Source organism: Camelus ferus, chromosome 14 (genome assembly GCF_009834535.1).
Source record: "Camelus ferus isolate YT-003-E chromosome 14, BCGSAC_Cfer_1.0, whole genome shotgun sequence".
Classification (NCBI taxonomy): Eukaryota; Metazoa; Chordata; class Mammalia; order Artiodactyla; family Camelidae; genus Camelus; species Camelus ferus.
The window spans coordinates 18,805,250-18,826,039 of record NC_045709.1 but is presented as its reverse complement, the minus strand read 5'-3'; the positions used below and the strand labels follow the sequence as shown (position 1 = coordinate 18,826,039).

The 20,790-nt window shown below is 37.3% G+C and overlaps 1 protein-coding gene and 1 long non-coding RNA gene across 10 annotated transcripts in view; one reads left to right on the top strand and one right to left on the bottom strand.

Annotated features, from left to right (window-relative positions):
• The window catches only part of KATNAL1 (katanin catalytic subunit A1 like 1), a 68,807-nt gene that overhangs the window by 31,016 nt on the left and 17,001 nt on the right, over window positions 1-20,790 (bottom strand). For all 9 annotated transcript variants that reach the window (XR_004325749.1, XM_032496364.1, XM_032496360.1 and 6 more), the window contains exon 4: window positions 8,751-8,919. Coding sequence is in view for 8 of the 9 variants with exons in the window: in XM_032496364.1 (XP_032352255.1) it covers window positions 8,751-8,919 (169 nt within the window). In the remaining variant the exon portion in view is untranslated. The remainder of the gene's footprint in view (window positions 1-8,750; window positions 8,920-20,790) is intronic.
• LOC116668584 lies at window positions 10,656-19,982 on the top strand. Its single transcript, XR_004325759.1, has 3 exons — window positions 10,656-11,545; window positions 13,551-13,607; window positions 14,315-19,982. It is a non-coding gene; the product is annotated as an uncharacterized LOC116668584 (long non-coding RNA).

Below are 20,790 nucleotides of genomic sequence, written 5' to 3'. Positions count from 1 at the left end.
ACAGAGCCATGCACCTCCCAGAGCTGCAGCCCCACAGTTACTGCCTAATACAAAAATGAAAGGAAAAATGGGCCAAAAATGAGTCGATTTCCTAAGCTTCAATCTGAAAAGAGAGAACAGGATGAACCTCTCCTACCACACCTCATCTGAGAAAAACCAGACTCGATCAGACATGCTGAGGGGACGAAATAGCTCACTTTGGGCAAATGCTGAAGTTCTTTAAGCCACTAGGTAAGTGACCAAACAGGACTCTGGTGACTTGACCCCAAAATGAGTAATTTACTGTCTTTGGGTAGCATGGCAACAGTATTAGGCTAACTTTTCAGAAAGATTCTTGATTCTTGTATTTCAGATGACAGATCCCAATATTGACACTATTAAAGGAGTAAATTTCTGGGATGCCTACACAACAGAGATAACATCAACACATTTAAAATAAGCTCGGCCTAGCATCACATTTTATAACAAAGACAGGCCAAGGCTAGTCAAATTCAAACAAATCACTAGGAACACTCCGTAATCATTTTAGAACTCTTCTAGAAATAAACCAACTAAAGAATGAAACAGAAACGGATCCATCTGGGACTTCACAAGCTTTGATACGGCACTACAATCTGAGACTTACCGAAAACTCAGTATTAAAAAATGAAAGTACATCATCTTAATATGAATGTCCAAGTGGTAGGGAGGATTTGATAAACACTACCAAGGGAAAGGAAAAGCTGTACACTTATCTGAAAGTAAGAGAAATCACAGGATTTTTAAGAACAATAAATACGTGACCATCTATGTCCAGGACATTTTATGGTTTTAGATTAGTCAACGAAAAAACATTATGTGCCCTCCTCGAGCATCCAGTCTAGTGAGGGTAACAAGTAAACAAACCCAAAACACAGGTAATTATAAAATATGAAGTGCGATGAAAAAAACTGAGTGGTCAGTGTGGCTACAAGTTGAGCAAATGGAGTGGGTTGGAAAGACCGTCAGAGGCCAGCTCACTGGGCCCCTATAGGCCATGGGGAGGAGTTTAGATTTTATTCTAAGCACGTGGGGAAATTTTTGAAATGTGCTAAGCAGAGGAATGACAGGATCTGATTTACATTTTAAAACGACCCTCCCCTCTGCTATCTGGAAAACAGATGGGCTGGAGGAGACGCAGAAGCAGAGAAATAAGAGCCCACTGCAGTAGTCAAGGTCAAGGCCCTCAGTTCACAGACGAGGAAATGTGGGTATATGCCAGTCAAATGACTTGCCCTAGCAGCAAAAGGTTCTCAATGGTAGAGAGGAGACTGGAACACAAATTAAATATTCCAAAGAAGATTCTAGAACTTTTTTGAATCAAAATGGTGAGGTTATTAAAAAACAGATTTAGGAAACTGAAAATAATTAATTTGGTTATATTGGGAAATCAACCAAATGGGTGACAATTATCGTTCATCACAAATATTCAGACAAATTAAAACAGGGATATTAGATATAAGTTAGTAACTGCAGTTTCAGTTAATCCGCTAGGTTAACCGCAACACCTAAAAGAGGTTTAGTTTTCAGGCAATAAAGCTAACCTCACCCAAGATACTATCCACACTGTTTATAGCACTAATACTAGCTGCAGCATCACTGAAATGGTCCTAGAGATCTCGGCTTAGATACCCACACTAACTGACTAAGGTCAACATTAACAGAAATTTTATATTTAGCATGAAGGCTGCTATACTCTTTTTTCTTCTTAAAGCAAAACATTTTAACTTCTTTCTACTAGTATCTAAATTACCCATATCAAGAAAGGTCTATTATTGATCTTTCATTAGTATTGGCTAGTCATTCTATTTGAGGAAAATGAGGCTACAATAAGTGACTAACTCAGTATTACAAAGTCAATTAATGACACAACACAACTTGGTCTAAAACGCAAATAACGGTTTTTGCATTTTATCATGTGCGTTCGCACCTCGGCAGATTAAGAGAAACATGCTCAGTCACTAGCCCTGGCTCTTACATTTTAAGAGAAATATTGACAAGTAAATTACACTCAAAGAAGGGTGACAAATGGTTCAAAAACCATGTCATATAGAGAAAGGTGAGGGACATCGGTGACATTTAAGCTGAAGCTAACGGAGCAACACAACCAACTGAACTATTCACCTCCACGTACTCTATATTACTCCAAAGGAAAGACCCAGGACCAATACACAATAACAAAAGAGGTCAATTTCAGAGCAACAAAACAAAGAATTTTCTAAAAATGAGTCTGTACAACAAGGGAGTCATCTCTCTTGCTGGGCAGTGAGCTCCCCAACATTAGAATCACAGGCTGATTAGTAATGAAAACCACTGGCCCACAGTCACAGGGATGTCTAAGTGAAATTATAGCTGACCTTTGTTCTTTCTGCAAAGCCACTGCCTCTCACTTGCCCAGTTATTCGTTTCCTGAATTCGACTGCCCACGGCAAGTGCAAAATTTCTTGGAAATCTCATTGTTTCTCTTTTTTAAAAAAAAAATGATCTGAATTCTGTGACGTATCTGTGTTAGGTCCCCACTATCATGTTACCTTTATAGCTAACACCTGTATACAGCTTACTATGTGCAGCCACTGTTCGAAGTACATGACTTAACCATCTTAAAGGTCTTAGGAGTTAGGCACTCTTATTATTTCTACCTCATAGATGAGAAAATTGAGGCACAGAGAGGTTAAGTAAGTTGTCCAAGGACACCCAGCTGGATCCTAGGCAGTATGGCTCCAAAATCAGTGCTTTTACCCACTTTGTACACTATGGCATAATGCTGTACACTTTGGGCTACGCGTACCCCAGTGTAAGAGGCAAACGGAGGAAAAATTTACAAGGTCCCTAAACTGCCTCCCACTCTAAGACTTTATTACTTTACAAGGGAAAGTAGGTTGATAAATGCAAAATGCTTACTAATTTCAGTGGCATGTCCTGCATTAGAGTGTTAATACAAAATCGGTTTAAATTGAAATAATGAAATCACAGATTTCTGCTTACTTATCAATAAATTTACTCTTGCAACAATATTTATGAATAATTACTCTGTACCAGGCACTTTTCCAGGCACTAGGAAACAGCAATATTCCAAACAGACAAAAATCTTGCCCTCAGAGGCATGTATTCACCTTAGAGGACACAATACATAAACCAGTGAAACACAGTAAAACATTTAGGGACAGAAAAGCAAGTTCGAATGCAATAAAATTAAAAATGAAATAGAAGCAAAAACCAACACTATAAATTAGCTGCCATCAGAGAAAGAATTTGTGGAGTGATTTAATATCCAAAGGACAGAACAAGATATTTCTTAAAAACAAGTCACTGATAACATGACTGCCCAATAAACACATGAAAGAACTTGTTGCCTTATAAGTTATCAGGTATATACACAATACATGGTAAATATACTGGTAAAATCACAGTAAGATTCACCAGAGATAGACAGTATCAAATGTTGGTAAAGATGTGGAGCAACTAGAACTTTCAGACTCTGCAGGTGGGAGTGGAAATTGGTATAATGGCTTTGGAAGATGACTTGGTGTCATCTACTGAAGTTCACCATATGCATATCCTGTGGCCCATCAATTCGACTCGTAGGTATATGCTCACTAGAAAGGCTTGTGCACATACCCAAGGGTAAGTACAAAACTACCCAAGGTAGCAGAACCAATGATAGTTTCAAACTAGCAGCAATCCAAAAACCCATTAACAGTAAAACAGATTTAACTGTGGTATACAATACTGTATATTTATGAAAATAAACAAACTTCAGATATACACAACAGCATGGAAGAATTTCACTGACATATGTTAAGTCAAAAAAAGCCAAACAAAAAAGAATACTCACTGTACACAAAGTTTCAAAATAAGTATAACTAATTTATGGTATCAGAAATCAGAATAGTGGTTACTTTGGGGAAGGAAGTAGCAAGGATCAGAAGGGATCATGACTATGGTGTCTGAGGTGCTAACTGTTCTATTCCTGATCCCTGAATGACAGTTCCGTGGATTACATGGTATTTACAGAAGTCACAATGCAAAGGTGTGCTGAAGCTTACTCTGACTGATTTGTAAGGGTCAATTATTAAATTTTCAGGAATTTTTCAAGCCAGCTGTGAAAAACAGCCATTAAGAAAAACTAAATTACACAAACTTCGAATAAATTATATTAAAAACAAAAGTAATAATTACTCAAAATTCCTCACTTCTAAAATAAACTAGTACCTACACACTTGAGGTTACTTAAGTCTGTCATGTCTGTGTGCTAGAAATACTACAGAATGGTACGTTATTATCCATCTCATCTTGACTCTGAGTTCAGGGACTTCATGTTGGTAGCTTGAAATCAGTCACAGTGGAAGTATTTATGCTATAGAAACCAGTAAATGCTACAAATCAGGGCTTGATTTCTTGTTTTGTTAACTGTCTAAACTTAAAGTAATGGGGAAAATGTTAAACCTAAAAGGTGTGTCATATCTACAGTTGTTACAATGTAAATAGCATAAAAAAATTAAGGAAATAATTTTTCAGTATTTGAAAACTATGATCTGATTCACCAAAGTTGCTCAAGTGATTGACAAATGCATGAGGTCTCAACAAATGTTTCGGCTGTTTCACTTTCATCTGACTCATTAATGAAAACAAAATATCTACCAACATCCTGCCAGAACTACATTCCTATTCAACTGTCAATTGCAACCTTAGGTACCTACAGATACAAGAGTTAAGCAAAAATCAGCAAAGGCATTCTGTGAGCGTCCACTTGATCCATAAAATGTACAATAAAGAGTACTGCATATGTTGCTATTTGTAAATTATATGTAGTGCACCCTTTATATCAGATTTAAAATAAATTTGTGTGTGAATGTGTACACACACACACACACACACACAGGTTTTTCAGAAAACTAGTTATTAAACATTTACCAGTACACTGCTGGTTAGATGATCATAATTCATCAAATAGTACCCTTATAGTCTGTGCACTTTCCTTCAATAAAAAGATTTTTTAAGTTACCGTTCACTTGTATAACCACTGATTAGCAGCGTTCAAGAGAATACTCCAGGTTTACAATGACTCTCCATACCAGACATCCCTAAACTTAGTCATAAGAAGGAAATTCAAAAATGGCCATTTGTTACATGTAATTCAATGAAATGAAGTCCCTTAAGTGTAATAACTTTAAGTCCATGAAGATGATTTACCATACTTTATCTGAATTCTATTCAAAAGCACATACAGCTTTAATCACGAGATCATAAATGGAAGCACTGCTCATTTCACTAAGAGTTAATTAACCATAAAGCCACAGTCTTTAAAAATACTTGCGAATCAGAATTTTATGAATTAAATGTTTTTGGTTATAATAGAAACACATTTATTCTGCTACCTAATATTTTGCTTTTATACTATGGTTTTAAATTAAAAAAATGCGTTTGTTATTTTACATATATTTCTATACTGACTCTTAGCTTAAATAGTAAAATAATAATATCCAATTTTCTCAGGTACATTCAGATAAGACTAAAAAACATAGCTGTAGAAGATAATTTATTCATCTGATTCCCTCTTCAATAAGAAAATAATCACCTTGAGGCCAGGAGTCACCCTTTATTAAAGTCTGCCTTCCTAGTACCTAGATGTATGACTAACACAAAGCGTGCGCTTAATAAAGGGGCGTTAACTAAATGGCGTTAACAAACTGGCCTCATGATGACTCGGTACCTCAGGGGAAAAAACTGTAAGGCCTGAGTAACAGATCGCTATACAAAGGGACTGTTATTTACTGAAAAGCAGTATTTCTAAGCTTGGACCTAACTTGAAGCTTGTTAGCAATTTAAAAAAAGAAGAAAGATTTAATCACTCTCAGAAAATGAACTGGTACTTTTAAAAGAAACAGATATTTGTGACGCATTAAAATAAGACAGGAAGCATTTGCAAATAAGAAGCTACAGAGCATAATGATTAGGCACTCAGGTGTCAGAGTTCAAATCCTACTTCCACCACCTACTTGCAGTTATGACTTTCGGGTGTCAATTTCTCCAAATGTAGAACAAGGGAAATAACGCTGAGTTCACAGGAATCTGTAGGAACTGGTACAGCTAAGTGTGCTCAAGGCAGAGTAACATCTGTTGCTACTGCGTTTACTATTGGTTGCTCCTTCAAACAGTTCACAACACTAAACTAAAAATCCAAAGATCCTGAGAATCTTAAGCAAAATATTTAATTTCTCTTGTCCTCATTTTTTTAAACTTCTAAAAAGTTAAGTGCTTGGAGCAGAACAGCAGCTTTCAAACTTCTGACCATGACACAAAGTAATAAATCCATTTTAGACCATGAACTAGTGTACACAAACATATAATTATATTAACTAAATTTTTACATATTCATGTAACAAATTGTTTTTCTCAAAGTGTCCCTTCAATGGACAATGCACTTTGAATTTTCCAGTCTATTTCATTTTATCTTTAAAGCTGGCTACAACCCACAAAACTGATTTTAAAAAACCAATAATACTGAGGACTACTGTCTCTCTGAGGACGCTTCCCGCTCATTTTCAAATTGCCTTTCAAGGGCAGCGGGTATCACCTGACCTGCCCCCACCTTCCCGCAGCCTTCAGCAAGCTCAGGGACTCCAGTGTGCTGCCGAATACCTAAGTGCTTAGGATAATCATAACCAAACCAAGTATACTTTTCAAATTCTAATGACGTTTACATGAGTTCGGGTTTTTTTTTTTTAATGGTAGTCCCTTTTGTTTCAGAGTGACTCAGAAAGTATCGTTTATCTTCAAACAACTGCAGAGTTCTTTTTTTTTTAATAAACATCTTACTTTCCAGTGACATTCTGAGTACTTACATGTCAATGAAAGAACAGCTAAGATTTAGAAAATTTGGAACTTTTAAAGTAAAAGACAATTTACAATATCCAGAAAAATTTATTTGACATTCAACAAATATGGCCCAATTGTTTTGTTCTTTAAGAATCACATTTAAAAATCGACATTTATTTAATTTTTCTGGAACTCTTTTCAAAGCCAATCCAGATTTTTTACCTAGTTTGGCAGGGATACTGCATAATATGAAAAATACTAAAATAAAGACAAAAAAGATCTATGACTTCATAAATTCCATTCCAAGCTCCATTCCCTACTCTATGACCTTGGGTAAGTTACTTTAGCTCTCTCTACCTCAGTTTCTTCATTTGTAAAAATGTGAATAAAATGACTGCCTACTTCATGGGATTGTTTCATAAATTATTATGTAATCACTCCAAATGGTACGCAGCAAGGAAGCATCCAATAAACCATGACCAAGATTCTTCTCTTGTGTTATCTGAACTCAAGGTAAAGACTGAAAGTTCCTCACCTGGTTCTAAAAGTGTACCTAAAAGCTACAAGCAGAGTGAGGGGTGGACTTCAGCTGTTAGTTTATTCTCTAAAATGCAAACCATAGTTAGCAACACAAAAATGAAGAACAAAGGGAAAAACAAAGATGATACGTAAAATTCAGATTTTTAATTATCCATTTATGTGGTTTTTGATACTGGGGAGAACCAGTTCAATTTCATCAGCAGGAAAATTAATTTACTAGTAGCCCTCACCAATCCCAAAAGGATCTGAGACAGAATCACTTACTGCTTTATGGTGTAATAGCTCCAATAAATTACAAACATAAAAAATCTAATTCATTTTCAGTATTCTAGTGAGATAGAGGTAGAATATGTCTCTGACTCTAACTCATGACTAGAAATACTCAGAAAATATCAGCTTCCATCCTAAAAAAACCACAAAGTATAGGAAGTTGGTCTGTGTAGAAAGCTTACCTACTGACTGAAATGATACATAGTAAAAATATTCAAATATAGTATGTAATTTTGAAGCATAACCAATTGCTATTAGTTCTAGCTATATTTTCATGACAAATATCATGGCATAAATGTGATGGCATATCCTGAACCCCTAGCTAGGAAAAGAAAACTTCTCTGTGGCAATTCAATAACATCCTCATTCGTGTCTGACATCACAGAGGAAATGGGGAACTCTATCACCAAAAATTTATTTTTGGCTTTTCATTAAAATTAAGGCTAAGAAAAATATCAGGTCATCTTGGCTTCTTTACAAAATTATTTTCAGCCCATTTTTCTAAAGTCCATTTTAAGGGCAGTACAGGATTTCTACCCAGTATTATGTTTATTCACTAATCAGTTTCCCCAATAAAGTAAATGTACATACTAAATCCTAACCAAGGAAAATTTTCTCATTAGGGAAAAAAATTTTGTTCTATCTAAAATTTGCAGATAAATCAAAGATTTTTAAAATTGTTATCCATGGTGAACCGTATCTATCATTTTATTCTGTGAATACGGTATATTCATCTACTTCTTTATATATTTTTCCCCTACAGTTATGTTTTCATTTACTGTTCATTTTCATTGAGAATATTTATAAAAAAATTTAAAGTTTTAAAAACTTTATTTTGAATACTTCTACAGAAGATCCGTTTCACTTAAGATTTCTCTGTGTGTGTGCGTGCGCGTGTGTGTATTTTTTAATGTATCTCTGAGGTTACTGACATTGCAGAATGGCCTTTAAAGTGCAAAAACTGCTTAGGTTTTTGATTTAGACTTTTTAAAAAAAATCTCTTGCATGTCAAAACCCAGGTCCTCTGAAAAGACAACAAAAATTGTAATATGCACCAGAGGTCATGGCCTTCAAGTGAGTGCGGTACAAAGAGGGCGCCTTGCCTTGTCGTCTCTCCCTCTTGCTCTGCACTCCTTGTCCCTACTCGCAGAGGGCCTCTCACTCTTCGATATGGGATGTGCTCGGCCCACGGGTCCCCGGCCTCCTCCTCCGGGCATTTCTTTCCTCAGTGGTCTTACTTCCCGATTAGGACGCCTTATCTGAGGTGGAGCTCTGACAAAAAAAAAAAAAAATTATAATTAAAATTAATCACAGGCAAAAGTATTTCAGTACTACCTTAGTCCAAAAAATTACTAAGTCAATAAGCCCACAGGTCAATTTTTTCCCCTTTCGCCAATTCATGGCCACAACTATTAGGTCAGTTTTTCAGAGTGCTTTTCTGTAAAATACAGTAGTTGATACAAACACTAAATACATATAAATGACACAGCAGCAATTATTTTGTCAAAAATAACAATTAATCACCAACAGAGGGCAACACAGACTATTTCCATCTCATAATCTTAATAGTGTAATAGATAGTCAAGTACTTTATTCATTACTGTCCTAAACCAAGAATAAGTAACCTAAAAAAAAAAGCATTAAAAGCTGAAAGGACAAGAATTCGAAATATGTCTATCTGCGTAGCTTACTAATTTATCCTTTAAAACCAAAATGATTTTCTCTGCTTCTGTACTGGAAAAACCAATATTTCATTCATCACACTGCAAAATGACAGGGCTTAACAATGAAATCTTAATTTATGTGTAAAATTTATGTGCAGAAATATTACTCATGCTTTGAGAGTGTCAAAAAATCGCAAGATCATTCAAATTATACAGGCCCCCAAATATGAATTAAGAATCTGGATAACCATACGTGGCGAAGAATGTTACTACACTTATGGTGATCATTTCGCAATATATACAAATATTGAATGATTTTGTTGCACACCCAAAACTGTGTCAATTATACATCAATTTAAAAAAGAATTTGGATAAATATATAAATATAATCATGCTCACAAAGTGACATATTTTGTCATGTAATGTCAAACATGTCTTATTCAAATAGTGAAATTATGGGGTTTCTCAGTATTTATTTGCCTCTCTTTGGGTGCTGCGGGAGACGCCAACACTTTGTGTCTAATCTTAGCTCTTCTTTCTAGCGCTGTCTCTGCCTCTGTTTCCCTCCCTTCACTCTCTCCACAGCTCCGCCTGTATTTGTAAGCCCTTCACATCTCATATGTGTATTCCTTTTCCATCCATATGCCGTATCTGTTATTATCCCTCTTTCAGCTTCATGCTTTTCATTCATCTAACTCATCATAGAATTTCTCTTCCTAGTATCAGAAAAAGTCTCACACGTGTATAACTCAATGAACCCAGAAAAACAGGAAAACGGATGAAAAGGCATAAAAGGCTGCAAAGTCAAGGTAAAAAAATGTTACCATATTGCAGCCTCTCCAGACCCCTGGAATCAGACCACTGCGTGAAACTGCTAAGGACAAGCGAGGCTGGTGAAAAGTGTATGTTCACCTACTAGGTCACCATATGTGGAACATCTGAATCCTTGGAGCCCAGTCCAGTTACACAATTGTTTATTGAACACACACACCCATTAGGAGGCATGGAGCCCCTCCTGTGCTAGGCCCCCGGAGGAGACACAGATGACTAAGCAATCTTATGGGGGAAAAATCCACAGGAAGGGGACTTGAACATCGTGCACAGTAAAATGGTTACAAGGCATTTTCAAATTTAAAGGTATTACCATGTTTTTGGTTCTAGAGCACTCTGAGTCTTTCAAGCATTCTGCCAGTAAGATAAAAATGGGATGAGACTGGTAGAGAATAAAAAATAAAAAGTGTTACGTTGCTCTACTCCTAGTATTTCAGTGCAGCTATTGTTTTTTGACTGAACTGTTTTGTTTCGATGAAGGGATGTCAAGCTGTGAAGCAGAACTTCACTTTTATTTACGTATAAATCTGTGTGTATATAAATGTCTTTCCTGAATGGGATTCATGGCCAAAGAGAATCAAACACGACCAACAATCTCTTCCACAGAACGCGCGTCAAGCCTGCCCTTCTGGGAGCAGCTGCGCCTGCTATTTAAATAGTCTGTCATTGTTTGCGGTCCTGCCTTTCGGAGGCGCAGCCGGCCTGACGCTTCCGCTCGCCAGCAGCACGCCCGCTCCACCGCTCGCCAGGCTGCGGGCGGCGGCCGGGCCCCAGGGCGACCTGGGGTGAACGTGGAGCCTCCCTCCTGCCGCTGGGCGGGCCCTCCTCCCCGGCCGGCCGCGCGCCGAGCAGTGAGAGCCCCGCGGTCCGCTCCGCACTCGCGTCCGGCTCAACGACGCTGAGTTGTGAGGCGGCTTATTTCAAAGCTGACCACAGGCTGCACCCCAAGCGTCCGCTGCTGCTGCTGACCTTGACCCGCCACTCGGTCTTCCGCCGGGCTCATAAACGGTCTGAATGAAGCTGCTCAGGAAGCCGGATGCGCCATTCGAGGCAAGTCCCACGTCTCCTGGAAAGTGGGCCTGCGCTGGGTGAGTCTTCCGTTCGGACTCACTGCGGTTTGCTATTTCATTTGTAACAGACTGTCGGCTTCCCAAAGGACATCCTTGATTCTGTTCTGTACTTCCTCCTCCAACAGCGCATCACTGCACAATGTCATGCTTCAATTTAAGGACTCTGAGTTTCCAGACTATGTAAAAATAAGTCTCCAGGCTTCTTTCCCTGATCTCTTTCTACAAAGAGACCACAGTAGGGCAGCACAGCACCACCAGCCCCCGCCCTAATCAACAGAGGCTGCCCCCTACCAGCTTTCAGCTTTTCAAGTACAGACAACTGGTGATCTGCGGGTAAGTCACATGTCCACACTGCGCTCAGTTCTCCTATTGGAGGATACTTCCCTGTAGGGACGGGAAGAAATATGCCTTATTCTATCATATGCAAATAAGCCTGATTTCCTCCAAAAGCCAATACTCCCTTTCTAAGCTATATGAATAATCAATATTATATGTAAGTGTTCTTACCAGCAAAGCTTGTAATAGCAAATACCTGGGAACAACCCAAACACCCAGTATCAGAATAGATGCATAAATTATTATAAATTTACATAATGGGGTACGATATTCATGTGAACATGAATGATAGCCACATGCAATAACATCAGATGACTCTATAATGCTGAGTGTAAAAATAAGTTCAAAGAACACATACAGTATGGTTCCAAGCAAAACAGGATACTGTTTGCAGATACAAATGTATGTACTAAAACTATAAAGAAAGGCAAGGGAACGATAAACCCTAAATCCAGGATAAACCCTCTGAAAGGGGAGCGAAGGGAGCAGGATGCAGAGGAGCTCACTGGGGGCCTTCAAAGTAACAGTAATGTTCTTTATCTTAAATTCCGCAGTGGGTAAATGGATGCTATTGTATTGTGACTCCTTATACTTACCTAAAACTTAATAATTCATATTATCTACTCAGTGGTTAATAAACTTTAAATATGACAAACACAATAACACAAGTAATTAAAGTATCTGAGCACCTAGAAAAATGAAATTATAGGGTTGCTACAAAGTTTTTGGCATGATCAAGAAACATGCATGTGGCAGTGATGTGGGCTCAGAGTACACATCCTCTGTTGAACCTACTGGATTACTGCCTAGCAAATCTCCATAAAAGATTGGGCAACAGAAATAGGACTGTCTAACCACACCACTCTTCCAGGATTCCAGAAGTCAAAGGGAAAGAGACCCCTTCTCAACGTGCCTTCATTCCATGCCATATTAAGAAACAGTCTAAGATACTCTCACTTCTCCAATTGCTCAATAGGCTCCTTCTTAAGATTCCCATCTATTGAGCTTTCTATTTCTTCCGGGTTTCTGTTTCATGATTATTCCAAATACTTTGGTTACATCCATTTGTTCATACATTGTTAGAATTCTAGTTTAAGAATAAGTCATTTGGAACAGGTCCTATATTCCCAAGGACAGAAACCAGATTAAACTCCTGGAAAAGAAAAAAATAATCTTACTTGCCATGACATTAATCTATGTGAATTAAATAAACAGGAAAACATCTCTCTCCACGGCTAATGAAAAGAAACGTAAGTTCCAAGTAGTTTACATGATGTTTTTTACTGTAAGAACTTGGAGTCAATACATGAGACTTCTGAGTCTAAGAGAAATTATTTGGTAAGAAATCAGGAGGCAAAAAAACAAAGCTTAAATAGAAATTAGAGGATCTATTATTTGAAATTAAACATTAATGATTAAGAATTTTCATGTCCACTCTGATCAAATATATGACTGCTATTTTTCAAATCAATAATTATTTATTATTTACCTAATAAGGGTAGGAATTATGCTGGATATTGACATACAAATTTTGCAAACACTAATCCCGCCTTCACAGAGAAACAACATGGTGATCTGGAGTTAGCACTACATTTAGAATCCTAAAAACTGCGTGCCTTCCTACTCCCAGATTCACCAATTACTGATTATATAAGCACATCACTTAACATCCACGAGCCCCATGTTCTTCCTCTATAAATGGAGATAATACTTCATACAATTTTTAAATCTATTTTTCATTGAGATATAACATATATTCAGTAAAATGTACATATATCAGGTACAACTCAATAAATTTTGGTACCATATAACCACCAATAGGACAAGACATAGAACATTTCCCAATATCCCAGAAAGTTTTTCATGGCCCCTGTTAGTAAGTTCAGCTGATAAAGATAACCACTGTTCTGACCCTACTATCATAGATTAGGTTTGCCTGTTCCAGTTTCAGATAAATGGAATCCTATAGTACATACTCCGTGTCTGATTTTTTCCTTTCCAGTATTCCCTGTGAAATTCATCCATGTTCCTACAAATGGGAGTTTATCTTCATCCACAGGTGGGTACTATTCTACTGCATGAATATACAATTTATCTTTCTGTGGATGAACACCTGAGTTGTTTTGCATTTGAGGTTTATTATTAAAGCCTCTATGAACATGGGAATCATGTTCATGGTAAACATAAGCATTCATTTCTGGGGGGTGTGTCCCTGGGAGTAGAATAGCTGGATCACAGGGTCTACGTTAAGAGTAGCTTTAGTGAAGGTAGCCTCCCGTCAGCAACGCATGAGCGTCAGCTGTTCCCTCCCAGCCATCCTGGTGGGCCTGTCTCCCGGTGGTTTTACTTCCCCTTTCCTGAATCACTACGCACGTTAAACACCTTTTCCACAATATGCTCACTGGCCATGTGAATATCTCCTTTTGTAGAGTACCCGTTCCAGTCTTTAGTCCATTTTTTTTAATCAGGTTGTTTGACTTTTTCTTACTGATTTATTGATTGTCGCCCTTTAAAGATTCTGGATACAAGTCCTTAGTCAGATATATACATTGCAAATATCTTCTATCAGTACATGGCTCTCCTCTTTGCTCTCTTAATGGTTGTCTCTTGATGAGAAGAAGTTCACATTTTACAATTCTGATTTACCAGTCTTCTATCTTTAATGCTTTTTGTCCAGTTTAATAAACCTTTGCTACCCCAAGATCATGATGATATCCCTTCCATATTTTCTTCTGAAAGTTTTATTTTATTATTTTTACATTTTAGGTCATGATATATTTCAAATTAACTTGTCTATATGGTGTGAGGTGAAGGGCCAAGATTTTCCTCCCCACATGGATATTCAATTAAGACAGAAGCATTTACTGGTAAGACCCACTTTTCCCCACTGAATTGCTTGGTGCCTCTTCATAAATCAAGTGACTCCACAGAATTCAGTCTTTAATGATAAGTTCCAGTTCTAAAAAGAACTTTAGAAATTTTAGTTATTTGCTATCAGAAAATTATAAACAAGTATTTTAGTATGATATATTCCAGAATCTGTTAAAAATATTTTTTTAACAAATACCGAACTCTAAATGAATGCAAGACACTGTGCTACATAATATAAAAGGCCTTTTGTATATATTATGTTAAGTCTTTCCTCATTATCTAACAAGAAAATCAATCACATTCAAAAATACATCGAGTACTAGAAGCCATGGTGGTACGAGTTGTTTTGTATCCTCAAGGGTGCTTTTTGTGCAGAAAATACTTCTTCAAAGGTTTACTTTGATATTTTTAAATATTCAACTTATTAAAGTTAAAAATACAAAAATTCAGTTAGTCCTTAAAGCTTTTAGATTCGCTTACAAATCTTTTTCTATGTTCAAGACTAGCAGATTTTAGAAGTCACTTTCAAGAGGCTTTTGAAGAATGCCTGATGCCATCTACCAACCTGACTAATTAAATGCCACTAAAATTTTTAACCTACATTTATAAATGTAACATTTTATTTCCTTAGTTCTTCAACTGTCTTACTTAACAAAGCATAACTTACATATAAAAACTTTCATAAACTTGGTAAATTAAACTTATAAATGAGGTAAGCCTAAATTTCTTCTAAATGTTCCCCAAAGTACTTAACATAAATTTATATGTAAAACCACAGCTCCAAATTATTCCATAATACATTTTAAATTGGAATTGCATGCTTATCACCCTCATCAGCTATATTTTCTTAAATTACAAATACATAAAAATAATAAACAAATATGTACATATCCATTAACAAAAAATAGTATTATTATAGTTTTGATTCTCTTAGACATTTCCAATCTTAATTCTCAAATGTCCCTGGAGCCAAAAGATGCTTACCCACAGCAGAACATAAGCATCACCCAAGTTAACCAAGGTAACATTTAACCAGAAATTTCAGCTGGTATGAGATGTGGAGCTGCTAACATACTTCTCACACCAAATAGTATACAATCCCATTTAATTTCATGGGGGCTGCCTTCAGCATTTTGATGCTACCCACAGCCGGCTATTTCAGCAAGGACAGCGACTGGATTCTTGTCAGAGATTCTGATGGGACATACTAAGCCTTATTTAAAGTTGCTAAGCCAATCACTCTATCACTTCTAAGGTGTGGGAAAGGGGATGACAACATCACTAATTCTTTGGTGCAGTGGTAGAACTCCACCACTTCAGGCAGGTAAGTTATTTGACTGTACCTTGCTCTTCTTTGGTTCTAAAGATAGGCCCTTGCCTTTTCCATTTTATCTCTAAAGAGTCTGAACTTGAAAAACAAAATATTAATTTATCTTCTGTATAACTCTAAAAACCTTAAAACTAGATGGACAATGGCATTCTTTCAGATTATAAGGACTACATAACTTTTACAGATTATATTAAAATATTATCAGTTGAACTTTAAATATCTCATGGTTCTTTGTCTAGCTTATAGTCAAGTGCTGAGATTATTCTACTGATTTTCAAAACATAGGGAGACAAAAAACATATGCATTCAAGAAGCTTATAATTTAGCTAAAAATATACACATATTTTATGAATTATACTGGACACCTCTTTCTATCCACACATAAATACTGTAACGAAAGCCTTGCTGAAAAAGAGTTCCCTACTAAACTGTAAACAAGAGTCCTCAAAAATAACAAACTGGCAGATAAGACCCTTAAGAACTTTGATAAATATATAAATAAAGTTTATCTCTAATGCATTAAAGATTCTATCTTTCAGTTATCTTTTCTGTAACATCAAGAAAAAACAAATAGGAATTCTTGATAAGATGTAACAAATATTCTGTTATATACATAGGTGATCTTACCAGAAGATAAAAAAGGAAAGGTCGAAAAAATAAATAAAAGAATATAGCTCATGACATGGCAGTCCTTTAGGGTTTCTGGGTCTCAAACATCGAAGGGCTTGAGATTTAAAAAGCACACAGTGAGGCCTGAGACAAGGCCTGAGGCCCACACACATCAAAGAAGATGAACTGAGACTAGTACATAAAGCCATGATGCTCAAAGGGCAGAATTTAAACATGCACATGGAAGGAACAAGACATCTGTCTATCTGGGCCCATGTTCTATATTTGTGGATGAGGTACAAGTCTCCCCTAGAAACAGTAACCAAGGGCCTGCTCTCATGTGACTCGGGATTTAGTTGAATACTCCCTTAAGCAAAGAAATGTACCTAAAAGTGGTCCAGGCAGGTGACATCACTTAAGCACCTGGCTAAAGCCAACAGAGACCCTCTCAGGAGTGATATCCCTCTAAACAAGCCACACATTACAATGACGCAAACCTTGAAGGGACATTCTCAACTTCACCACAAACAAGAGCCCTCAGAAATAACAAAGAAAGATACGGCTCCAAATAACTTCCAATAATAGAACAATCAGTTATAGATGATAAAATGAATGTTTAAAATGGTTAAAAGCATAAAAAAGAAGAATTTGAAACAAAAGAAACACAAATCTTAAGTAGTGTTAAATAAAAATAAATCCACACTGAAATCATTTATAGTGAAACTATTTAACACCAAGACAAAAAACAAAATCATAAAAACAATGAGAGAGAAAAGAGAAGTTATATACAAACAACAGATTGCTAATGCAATGTACTACCATCATTAATGTCATCTTCAAAGCCCAGACACCGCGAGCCTGGATACGTTGAGCTGAACTGAATACAGAAAAAGCAGGATGAGGACCAGGGAACAAGAGGAGGAGGTAAGAGAAGGAGAAGAGGCCAGTCAGGGAAGGAAAAAAAAAAAAGAGGCAGAAAAACAGAACAGTGTAGTGTTATAGAAGCCGTAGTAGTAAGAGGAGCATTCCAGAGAAGAAAGATGGTAAACATTATCAAATGTTGTAAAAGTTAAACCCAGTAACTCTTAAGAATTAGGCGTTGCATTGTAAATTAGGAAGCTATCTTCAAGAATTCAGCCCTAATGCTGCAATGAATGGAGATCTGGGATTTCTACTTATTAAGGAAAAAGACGCAGTGAAAGGCAACAGAGGCAGATGACAGTGGTAAGTTGGCAAGGCAAAGATTTCTTTCAATAAACATGTAAAAGTAATGTGTTATGACTTCATTCTGACTCACCACTATCTTGTTCCCATTCCTCAGTCTACCTCTAATGAAATAAAATGTCTATCTTTCAGTTGTCTTTTCTGTAATATTAAAAAAAAAGATAGAAATACCAAGTTTTTAGGTAATTTATTGCAATAAATACCTAGAATTTCAAAATAAAGATTTCAAATGAGTGACTACTGAGTTCTACAAAATAAGACAAATGCTCCCTTACATCCAAGAGATAAAATAGCCAAATGGAATGGATCTCCCACTCCCGGGACACTTCAGATGAGAACTCAGACCCTGGAAAACAACCGCACGCCTGCCCTCACTCATGATCTTGCGTGCTTTTCTTCCCTCACCGAGATCATCAGGAGAGAACTCCCACAGGGCTCACCGTCACGTCTACCCACTTCTCTAATCCACACCCTTGATAACTCCTGCCTGCCGCCCAGCTACTCCGAGTCAGCTGTCCTGCACGATCCACACTCCCACCCGCCCCTCTCCCTGTCTGCTCAGGGATGCAGCTCCTGTAGTTGTCCGCTGTCTCCTGTGCACCATCAATCTCCCCTGTTCCGTGTAGCATTCTCATCGGCATACAAATGTCCTGTTATTCCTTTTCTCTCTAAAACAACAAATTTTGATTTCACGTCTTCCGCAACTACCACTCAATTTCTATGCTCTTCTTTATAGCAAGACTCGTTCAAAGAATTGTTGCATTCATTGTTTTCAATTTCTCTCTTCCCATTCTCTGAACCTACTCCATTATTCTCCACATTCACCAAAACCGCTGATCATGGTCACCAGTGAGCTCCATGTTGCTTAATCTAGCCTAATTCTCAACCCTTATCTTACCTGACCTACATGCAGTATTTGAGAAAGTTGCTTAGAATCTTTAAACCTCAATTTCTTCTAAAAATAGGGGTGATGAATAATAGTACCTATTTTAGAGGGTGGTTGTGAAGATTAAGAAATAAACCACGTGGAGAGTTTATTACCATAGTACCTAACTCACAGTTAAAAACTCAATAAATGCCAGTTATGTGGCTCATCAGTGCTGCTACCTACAGTCTACCCACAGTCTGAAAATAGAGTCCATCCTATACTCCAGACACAGAATTTTGGAAGAGAATGACTCCAGAATGCTTAGAAGTGAGTATAATCTCAACCTGCCAATCATATTAGGCAATAACATATTCCACCATATAAAGAAGGATCTTAAACAGCAAAAGAGAATGTGACAATGAATGTATGTATGTTCGTGTATAACTGAAAAATTGTGCTCTACACTGGAATTTGACACAACATTGTAAAATGACTATAACTCAATAAAAAAATGTTTAAAAAAAAAAGAAGGATCTTAAAATTTCCTTCTTAACATTCCTTACTTGCTGATGATTCCTAAGTAATACTACAGATCCTAATCTCTCTTAAACTCTGGTTCTTATTTCCATTTCCTATTCAACAGCTTGGTCTGGATATTTAATTATCTGCTTCAAATTTTCTCTCATTCTCTGCATCTCAGTAATGGCTCACACCCACTTCACAGGACTGCAGGCTGAGGAAGGCGGGGACTGTGTTTGTTTCTGGGTCCCACATTCCCCGCACAGTGCTGGCACCGCACACAGCACTCTGGCATGCACCAGGTGCCAGCATCCGAGCCGAAGCTGTCCACAATGTCTGGGTTATTTTCTCTTACTGGTTTCTTGAGGCCAATGTCTGTGGAGGTTTTACTATTATTATTACCTTTATACTTTCCACAGGGCCAAAGATAGATTCTAGCATATGATGAATGTTCCTTAAATATATGCTGGATAGATCAATAGTAGTGTTTTTCTTCCCAAGACTTCAAACAATTTTACAAAACAATCTTGTCATGATATACATCTCACAGGGGGGAAAAAGAGGCAGAGCGATGTGAACTTTGTTGGAGGATCCTTCTATCGGCAGTGGAACTGATACAAAAACTTGCTCTCCTACCTCCCGATCCCAGGAAAATCTCCCAGAGCTTGGGTGAAAGGAACAAATACCTGTAAGGTTCAGGTGGCAGTTTACTCTCTGAGGGTACCTGACCTCGGCCTTAACTGATCTTGTTCCAGTGCAAACTGGGATTTAAAATGCTAGCAGTTACTTAACCTATTAGGGTACCCGAAGAAAACATAAAGCAACAACTTTAATACTAAGTCAGTAAGAATTTCTGAAGAAGTGCTGAAATTTGACAGAATAGTACAAATTTGATGGAAACCGCTCTCCCCATCTGTATGTATACAGAAACAGATGATTTCCCTCAGTTCTGGGTGAAATAACTATCAGAGGTCTGGCTCACCAGCACGGAGTAAGACAAACGATTGTCTCCAGGCTTGTGTATCTACTGCTAGCGCCATCTCTCCCAAAAGACGTAATTTCAAAAGACATAATACGTTTACGTGTTAAGTTGAATAAAGAATAGTTTGTTGAATATACGCTATGTCAAATACTGCTCCAATGCAGAAAATCTTAGTTTCATGGCCTCAGGTCTCACTGGGAGAGATCATTTTAAAATGGCCTCATTAAAGAGAATGTACTTAATAAACTTATATGGAAAATATTATAAGATAATTTAATTAATACAAGATACCTTCAACTTAGGACACCAAGAATGATCTGAGGCTTCATCTCTTTGGAGTTTAATTCTAGTATTGCCAGTACCTCCCAAAATCCTACGTCTGTAGCTCAATTTCCTCACATTTAAGGCAATAAATCTAATTCATTTTAAAAGATTGTTTTGATTTATCCAAGCAGCTGCTGGTGATTTAAAACAGGATCATGATTAAACTCAGAGGACACATGACATACAAGGTACAACTTCAAAGAATGTGGCAAAGCACGCTGGAAAGCACAGAGTGAGACTCCCCGGGTGTGCAGGCGTGGAGGGGAAGCTGTGTGCTGTAAGTCTCTGAAGCGACGACAGACCCACGAGCAGGGCTACCAAATCCATACCTAACGACACACAGGATGCATCCCCAAAACACTTTGTACAAGAACAAGGTAAATTACATTTTCCTATTGACCTACCCTGTAATTTCAGTGTGGTATTCCCATAGAGAAAATTTTTAAATTACATTATTTCATTAAGCATTTTCAGCTTCTTTATTCTTCTACCACCTCCAGTAAGAATTTAATCAA